Source organism: Nerophis lumbriciformis, linkage group LG12 (genome assembly GCF_033978685.3).
Source record: "Nerophis lumbriciformis linkage group LG12, RoL_Nlum_v2.1, whole genome shotgun sequence".
Lineage (NCBI taxonomy): Eukaryota > Metazoa > Chordata > Actinopteri > Syngnathiformes > Syngnathidae > Nerophis > Nerophis lumbriciformis.
In genome coordinates, this window is record NC_084559.2 from 7,321,859 (window position 1) to 7,331,707 (window position 9,849).

The 9,849-nt window shown below is 39.3% G+C and overlaps 1 protein-coding gene across 2 annotated transcripts; it reads left to right on the forward strand.

The window, feature by feature from the left end:
• The first annotated feature begins 651 nt into the window (after positions 1-651).
• npy8br (neuropeptide Y receptor Y8b) lies at positions 652-9,598 on the forward strand. 2 transcript variants are annotated; one of them, XM_061985727.2, is made up of 4 exons: positions 652-787; positions 1,228-1,286; positions 7,930-8,608; positions 8,678-9,598. In XM_061985727.2, exons 3-4 carry the CDS (start codon positions 8,024-8,026, stop codon positions 9,146-9,148), a joined length of 1,056 nt encoding a protein of 351 aa, XP_061841711.1. In that variant the 5' UTR covers positions 652-787; positions 1,228-1,286; positions 7,930-8,023; the 3' UTR covers positions 9,149-9,598. The 2 variants fall into 2 exon arrangements, with proteins under 2 accessions (XP_061841711.1, XP_061841710.1); XM_061985726.2 differs by having other exon boundaries at positions 7,930-9,598.
• The last annotated feature ends 251 nt before the right edge of the window (positions 9,599-9,849 follow it).

The following is a 9,849-nucleotide window of genomic DNA, read 5'->3' on the forward strand; positions in this document are numbered from 1 at the left end:
TTTCCCAGCGTGGATCTCATCAGCGTCACATCTTCATCTCCATGTGCAGTCCTGTCACTACAAGGTGGTATGTGCAATATGTGCAATATGTGCAATATGTGCAATATGTGATCTCCATGTGCAGTCCTATCAGTACAAGATGATATGTGCAATATGTGCAATATGTGATCTCCATGTGCAGTCCTATCAGTACAAGATGATATGTGCAATCAAACACTCAATGTAACTTTTACGTATGTGCACAAATGCATGCATATATCTCATGAATAAAGTCACGTGTCCTGGTAAAACATCATTACGCAATGTGCACACCACTGCGCGCCTTTTCAAATCACTACATTTCCCACCGGTGCGCGCTAACGTGCGTGTGCGCGCGCGCGCGTGCGTGTGCATGCCCGGGCGCGGGTGAGTGTGTGCGCGTGAATGTGTGCGGGCGTGTGAGTGCATGTGCGCGCGTGTGTGCGCGCGTGTGTGCGCGCGTGCGTATGTGCGTGCGTGCGTGCGTGCGTGCGTGTGTGTGTGTGTGTGTGTGTGTGTGTGTGTGTGTGTGTGTGTGTGTGTGTGTGTGTGTGTGTGTGTGTGGGCGCGCTGCTGCCACGGAGGAATTGATGACGTAAGTGTTCCCAATCACATCGTCTGTGACTGCGAGGAAGGAGCTTGCTCGCATTAAGGAAGATTTAAGGAAGATTTAAGGAAGATTTAAGGAAGATTCAAGGAAGATTTAAGGAAGATTTAAGGAAGATTTAAGGAAGATTCTTCTCTCCAACTCCTGCTGCTCCAAGTCTGGGTAAAAATTCACAAGTCTTTTCTTTCAACTTGCATTTGCTGCTCGGTGCTTCAGGTGTAATATTTATTTGAAAGAAGGCATTTAAGTGCATTGTGCTTCAGGTGTAATATTTATTTGAAAGAAGGCATTTAAGTGCATTGTGCTTCAGGTGTAATATTTATTTGAAAGAAGGCATTTAAGTGCATTGTGCTTCAGGTGTAATATTTATTTGAAAGAAGGCATTTAAGTGCATTGTGCTTCAGGTGTAATATTTATTTGAAAGAAGGCATTTAAGTGCATTGTGCTTCAGGTGTAATATTTATTTGAAAGAAGGCATTTAAGTGCATTGTGCTTCAGGTGTAATATTTATTTGAAAGAAGGCATTTAAGTGCATTGTGCCTGACTTGCTTTCTCTTGCTAAGATGAATAAAGTTGTGTTCCAATGCCAATGTGTCCTGCAGGAGGAGGGAGCCTGAACGCCACACTCCAGGAGAGAGAAGTTCAATGACAGGGATGGAAGGTAGGACTTTGCATGCACGCAGATTGTCACTTTCACACTTTTCATGCTGTCATGTTTCATGTTTCATGTTTGCCTGCCAGTCCTGCAGCAACACGTCCAGAATGCTTTTCTCTGAGTCATGACTGACGTTTCTACATTAAAACTTCTCCTTTTTTAATTGACCAAAATGTCACATGACACTTCCATTAGCGTGATGGTTTTAGATGAGGTCAAAGGTGACGTGACACTTCCATTAGCATGATGGTTCTAGAGGAGGTCAAAGGTCATGTGACACTTCCATTAGCGTGATGGTTCTAGAGGAGGTCGAAGCCTGTTTGTGTCCAGCAGGTGTCCAACTCCTTTTAGAAGCCTAAATGTAAATGTGCTCCCAAGTGGGCCGGACCGGTAAAATCACAGCACGATAACTTCAAAATAAAGACAACTTCAGATGGTTTTCTTTGTTTAAAAATAGAACAAACACATTTTGAAAATGTACAAATCATAATGTTGTTGGTTTTTTTACACTTACATGTTGCAGTTAATGGTATTCTATCTTTAGTTGTTGTTGTTGTTTATACTTTCTGACTCAATGATGTGATAATGTTCATCAGTCAACTCATTGCTGTTCATTTTCAATCCATCAAGATCAAAAAATAAGATCAAAATGAAATTACAGGATGTTATTTATGTAGTTTGCTCATTTTCCTCCACTGATGTACTAACATCATGTGCTTTATTTGTTTTACATCACCTAAAAAGATACAAAGAACTGCTATTGCGACATCTAGTGGACACATTTAGTAACATCATGTGCTTTATTTGTTTTACATCATCGAGAAAGACACAAAAAACTGCTATTGCGACATCTAGTGGACACATTTAGTAACATCGTGTGCTTTATTTGTTTTACATCATCGAGAAAGACACAAAAAACTGCTATTGCGACATCTAGTGGACACATTTAGTAACATCGTGTGCTTTATTTGTTTTACATCATCGAGAAAGACACAAAAAACTGCTATTGCGACATCTAGTGGACACATTTAGAACAGCAGTTTCTTTCATTCAAAAATGTTGGCTGATTTTGATACTTAGCAAACTCATCCCGCAGGCCGAATAAAAGCTGTTGGCGGGCCTGATTGGGCTTGCGGGCCGTAGGTTTGACACCCTGATGTACACAGTTCATCTCGTTTTCTTTTTCCTATATTAACATAAACATGTGTTCATCTGCAATATTTAGAAGTCAACCTCCATTGTAAATATTATTTATTTACAAAGTTAATCGGCTTGCTGTCAATGGGGGGTGGTGCAGGGCGGGGGGGCGTGGTTAAGAGGGGAGGAGTATATTTACAGCTAGAATTCACCAAGTCAAGTATTTCATACATATATATATATATATATATATATATATATATATATATATATATATATATATATATATATATATATATATATATATATATATATATATATATGAAATACCAAGTCAAGTATTTCATACATATATATATATATATATATATATATATATATATATATATATATATATATATATATATATATATATATATATATATATATATATATATATATATATGAAATACTTGACTTGGTGAATACCACAGAACTCAGCAAACACATTTGGGACCTCAAAGACAATAATGTTGAATATTCAATAACATGGCAAATTCTTGCATCCAGCACACCTTACAATAGTGGTAATAAAAGATGCAACCTATGCTTGAAAGAGAAACTGTTTATTATTTACCGTCCAGACCTGTCATCCCTCAACAAGCGCAGTGAAATTGTAACAACATGCCGCCATAGACGGAAACACCTCCTAGGTAACACATGAGCCAATCACCACGCCCCTACACCAGCCTGTACCCACCCACTCTGTGCCCTATATAAACCATGGTATGCGAATGCTCCCATTAAAATCTCCTGATGATTGAGGGTACCCCCCCTCATGAAACAGGCCTGTAGAGATGAAATAGTCTTGTGATTTTTTTCCCACACATACATATATATATATATATATATATATATATATATATATATGTATGTATACATATATATATATATATATATATATATATATATATAAGAAGAAATACTTGACTTTCAGTTAATTCTAGCTATAAATATATATTTCTTTTATTTTATATATATATATATATATATATATGTATACATATATATATATATATATATATATATATATATATATATATATATATATATATATATAAGAAGAAATACTTGACTTTCAGTTAATTCTAGCTATAAATATATATTTCTTTTATTTTATATATATATATACATATATATATATATATATATATATGTATACATATATATATATATATATATATATATATATATATATATATATATATAAGAAGAAATACTTGACTTTCAGTTCATTCTAGCTATAAATATATATTTATTTTATTTTATATACATATATATGTATATATATATATATATATATATATATATATATATATATGTATATATATATACATATATATATTTATATATATATATATATATATATATATATATATGTATATAAGAAATACTTGACATTCAGTGAATTCTAGCTATAAATATATATTTATTTTATATATATATGTATGTATATATACATATATAAATGATAAATGGGTTGTACTTGTATAGCGCTTTTCTACCTTCAAGGTACTCAAAGCGCTTTGACACTACTTCCACATTTACCCATTCACACACACATTCACACACTGATGGAGGGAGCTGCCATGCAAGTCTCGCTCAGGACACAACGGACATGACGAGGTTGGTACTAGGTGGGGATTGAACCAGGGACCCTCGGGTCGCGCACGGCCATTCTTCCACTGCGCCACGCCGTCCCTTATATATATGTATATAAGAAATACTTGACATTCAGTGAATTCTAGCTATAAATATATATTTATTTTATTTTATATATATATATATATATATATATATATATATATATATATATATATATATATATATATATATATATATATATATATAAAATAAATACTTGAATGTCAGTGTTCACTTATTTACAAATATACACACATAACACTCATCTACTCATTGTTGAGTTAAGGGTTGAATTGTCCATCCTTGTTCTATTCTCTGTCACTATTTGTCTAACCATGCTGGACACCCTCTCTGATGATGCATTGCTGTGTGGCACGCACAAAAGTGCTTTCATCAAATGCACTAGATGGCAGTATTGTCCTGTTTAAGAGTGTCACAACATTGCTGTTTACGGCAGATGGACTGCTTTACGGTAGACAAAAATGTGACTGCTGTTGTTGTGTGTTGTTACTGCGCTGGGAGGACGTTAATGAAACTGCCTAACAATAAACCCACATAAGAAACCAAGAACTCGCCCTCCATCATTCTGCAGTTATAACGTGATTGGGCAGGTACGCTGTTTATATTGTGGGTTAGCGGACTCAGGTCCACATAGTACCGGTACTGTTTAGAGGCGGTATAGTACTGAATATGATTCATTAGTACCGCGGTACTATATTAATACATACCATACAACCCTACTATCTAGTAACAAACGTGTCTGCATCATTCAACTGCATCACACTAACCTAATTATTGATGTTGTCAAAAAAGACATTTCCACTTCAATTGAATGAAAGACATCATAAGTCCATTACAGTTAATACATACAGTAAGTTAGTACCTTTTCTATCTACATTGTTCTGTGTGTGAGGAATTGCACTTGATCAAACCTTTTACAACATTCCATACTACAAAATGATAATATGATGTGTGCTGGTAAGTTGTCAAATTAATATCCACCAATACTCGGTATTACGGTTGTACGGTATACCGGTATTAGTATAGTACCGCCATACTAATCAATCATATCGGTACTATACCGCCTCTGAAAAGTACCGCTCCTCCACCCCCCCGTCGTCGTCACGTGGTGACATTGCTGGTTTAGGAGCAGAGGAGCATGTTGGGCAGCGCACACACACAGAGTACTTACAAGCAGACACAGGGTGTAGACAGAAAAGGCATTTTGGTGTAAAAAGTCAAGATAAAGGTGAAGTTATAACATTTAAAATGTATATTATGTTTATAAAGTCAGTAAATATGTCACATGAGGACTTTGACTATGACCAATGTATGATCCTGTAACTACTTGGTATCACATCCATACCTAAATGTGTGCTATCATCCAAAACTAATGTCAAGTATCAAAGAAGAGAGAATGTCTCTATGTTCGGGTTCATCTGGGATCACAGGAACTGGCACAACCCTCCGATGCAGTGTTTACAATTATTTGATTTTGTTTCTCCCAAAGTCTCTTTCCACTTTTCAGCGTCTCTCTCGTGGTGTCGCTCTCGTGCTCTCCAGCCCACACCACCCCCTCATGGTCTCCCACGCTGCTAATAAAAGGAACAGGTGATTAGATAAGTCCTTCCAGCTGAGATATCCACTCACCTGTCTGCCGCTTCATGGCCGGCCCCTGCACGGACCGTGTGGACCACGCCCCCTCCACAAAGTGATTATTACATTTGAACAGAAGTGTAGATAGAACATGTTAAAACAGAAAATAAGCAGATATTAACAGTAAATGAACAAGTAGATTAATAATCCATTTTTACAGTTTGTCCCTCATAATGTGTAGAAAATAATAGGTGTCATGTCTGTATTATCATGTTTTGTTTTAAATCATGTTTTGTTTAGTTTCTGTCTTTTCACTCCCTTGTCTGGTCACCATAGCAACCATTAGTTTTCACCTGTCACGTCACGCACCTGTTTCACGTTTTGAGTCACGCACCTGCTTTCACTAATCATGTCCATAGTATTTAAGTTCATTCATTTTCTGTTGTTCGGCCTGACGACCTCACACCACATTTATGCTCTGTCCATTGTTTCATGGCCATGTTCACGCTGCTCCTTTTTTGTCCAAGCCAAGTAAGTTTTTGTTCCATGTTTATAATCTTTTTGTTTTTCATAGTTTATTATCCGCCACTGTGCGCGCTTTCATTTATCCCTTTTTTTTATATATTAAATTGATATATTAAAACCCGCCATGTACCTTAATTCCCGTCTCGCCCGTGCCAACTTTCCGTTGCATCCTGGAAAAGCAAACACCCCGGACCAAGTCATGACAATAGGTGTATAAATGACACAATATGTTACTGCATACGACTAATTAGGAGTCTTTGTTTGTTTACTTACTACTAAAAGACAAGTTGTCTAGTATGTTCAACATTTTATTTTAGGACTAAATGACAATAATAAACATATGTTTCATGTACACTAACATTTTTTGTTCCAATAAAGCCAATAATGACATTTTTTGTGGTCCCCTTTATTTAGAAAAGTATGGAAATAGTTTTAGTACTGGGACAACACTACTCGGTGTTGAATCAGAACAGCCCTATATAATTATCAGTGATAAACAAAGCTTATATCGTATCGGGGTGGAGGACAGAGTAAAACAACTTGCACTGAGCCTAGTCTATAAAATCCGCTACACCTCCCTGATACCCAAGTACATGTCAAACTACTTCCTTAACGTAAATGACCGCCATAACCACAACACCAGGGGAAGCCCACTAACCACGTTAAACCCAGATTCCCATCTAACAAAGGTCTTAACTCATTCTCTTTCTATGCCACATCAATGTGGAATGCACTCCCAACAGGTGTAAAAGAAAGTGCATCTCTATCCTCCTTCAAAACCGCACTAAAAGAACACCTCCAGGCAACTTCAACCCTAAACTAACACCCTCCCTTCCACATCCCACCTCCCCGGATTGTAAATAACCAAATGTAAATAATCAAATGTAGATACTTGTTCTTATGCTTTCTGATCTCTCTCTCTCTCTCTCTATGTCCACTACTTGCTGTACATATCCTACCAAGTCACACCTACACTGTTTCAATGTCCATTTCTCTGATGATGCAAGTGTTGATGACCAAAGTGTTGATATCAACCAAACCTACCCCCCCCTCCGTATCCCACACCCCGGATTGTAAATCATGTAAATAATTCAATGTATATACTCTGATGATTAACTTGTGTGATGACTGTATTATGATGACTTAAAGAAGTGTAAAAACTTATTGGGGTGTTACCATTTAGTGGTCAATTGTACGGAATATGTACTTCACTGTGCAACCTACTAATAAAAGTTCCAATCAATCAATCAATCGAGGGCGAAAATGTATCTCCGGCGGGCGGCAGAAAGCATCCCAGGACAAATACAGGATTGTTCCACTGAAGGCGAGAGTAGGAAGATGAGGATGAAAGCATGAAGTCCATTTAGAAGGCATTGTTCCTTCAAAGACTGAACACTCAAGAAGAGTGAAGGCGTGAGACAGGATGATTGTCTGGGAGCCGTCATTATCTCTGGCATTAGGGTGAAAATCACATGCTATTTTAGTGACGCTACACAAGTATCCATCTTGATGATGTGCAGGCTTGATAGCCAGGAAGAAGTCAGAGATGTCTGCTGAATGATATTTCAGCGCACAAATGAGAAATAAGTCATTGTAAAACCATCCTTATTTCTTTCTAAGGCTCAATTCCTCCTCAGAACAGAGTGAAGATTCAGACTTTGACTATCCCAAAATGATATTCCCTTTTCTTTTTCCCCGTCTGCCCCAGGGAGGAAATGAACTGCAGCTGCACAGATGTCCGAGGGTGAAAATAATGGGAGGCTGTAAAGAATTCCTGGAATAAGAAAGTGAAGTTGTAGCAAATGAATAGTGAAGCCAAGATAATGGAGCAGCCGGCCAACAGCAACCACAACCACGCCTCGTGGAAAGAGATTCCCTGGGACTTCACGGAGGACTGTTCGCTGTCGCTGAGCGCCACCACCTTCCTCATCGTGGCCTACAGCGCCGTCCTGGCGGTGGGTCTGCTCGGGAACTCCTGTCTGGTGTTTGTCATTGCCCGGCACAAGGAGATGCGCAACGTCACCAACGTCCTCATCGCCAACTTATCCTTTTCCGACATTCTCATGTGCATGGTGTGCCTGCCGGTCACCATCATCTACACCCTGATGGACCGCTGGATCCTGGGGGAGACTCTGTGCAAACTCACGCCCTTCATCCAGTGTATATCGGTCACCGTCTCCATCTTCTCCCTCATCCTCATCGCCATGGAGCGCTACCAGCTCATCGTCCATCCCACCGGATGGAAGCCGGTGGTCAGGCAATCCTATCTGGCGGTGGCGCTCACCTGGATCTCGGCCTGCCTGATCTCAGTGCCTTTCCTCAAGTACAGCATCCTTACCTTGCCTTTCCAGAACCTCAGCGCCCCCTTCCCAGTCAATGACCAACTGGTTTGTATGGAACGGTGGCCGTCCGTGAAGGCTCGGCGAGCTTACACCACCTCTCTGCTCATCTTCCAGTACTTCCTCCCTCTGGCCCTCATCATGCTGTGCTACCTGCACATCTACCTGCGACTCAGACGGAGGAAGGACATGGTGGAGCGCAGCAGGAATGCCACGGAACGGAAAACCAAAGGCTCCACCAGGATCAATATCTTGTTAACCGCCATCGTGGTGGCCTTCGCGCTTTCCTGGCTGCCGCTCAACATCTTCAACACGGTGTTCGACTGGAACCACGAGGCCATCCCGTCGTGCGGCCACGATATCATCTTCTCCTTCTGCCACCTCGTCGCCATGGCGTCCACCTGCATCAACCCCGTCATCTATGGCTTCCTCAACAACAACTTCCAGAAACAGCTCAAGTCCACCCTGCTGCATTGTCGCTGCTGGGGGGCGGCGGAGCGCTACGAGAGCGTGCCGCTCTCCACTGTCAGCACTGAGGTCACCAAGGGTTCGGTCCTGAGCAATGGCTCCAGCAGCTTCAATACATAAAGCAAAGACTACGTCTTGCTTGCATTCTTTGGAGCGTTTTGTTGACGTTGACAAGTGAAGCACGACCTCGAATTACTGCGGCTGTCAACTACAAGAGGAAGTCCATGACAAAATGATGGCACAAAGTTCAAAGTGGCTTGAAAAGAAACACTCCACATAAGAACTGCGCTCTGTACAGTTCTGTGGGACCATCATGTGTTTATGACAGTGAAGACCATCCTTACAAATATCCTTTCTTTCATGCCAGTACCGATACATTCCTGCTTCTCATTCTATTATTCCATTGCAAATGTGGCTAGTTTGTGCACACTCGGAGGTAAGAAAGAGTCAAAGAATAGTGGCTTAAAAAAACTAGACCTGTATATTAGGGATAGGGGATATGGCCTAGAAACTATATCGCCATATATATTGAAGCCTCCTGTGATAACGATATACAATTTAGTATATAAATGATAATAATGTACATTTACAGTTGTATTATTTTATCAAAACTTTTAATTTAGTGTTAACAGCTGATTACTTGGTTTTATCTCTACTACTGTTCAAATGTTGTTTGATAATTCAATTAGTTTTGCACGATACTACAAATGTGGTTATTGATCTAATACCAAGTAGTTACAGGGCCATACTGATACTTTAAATCAGAGGTCCACAAAACGTTTTAACTCGGGGGCCGCATTGGGATAAAACAATAAACAATG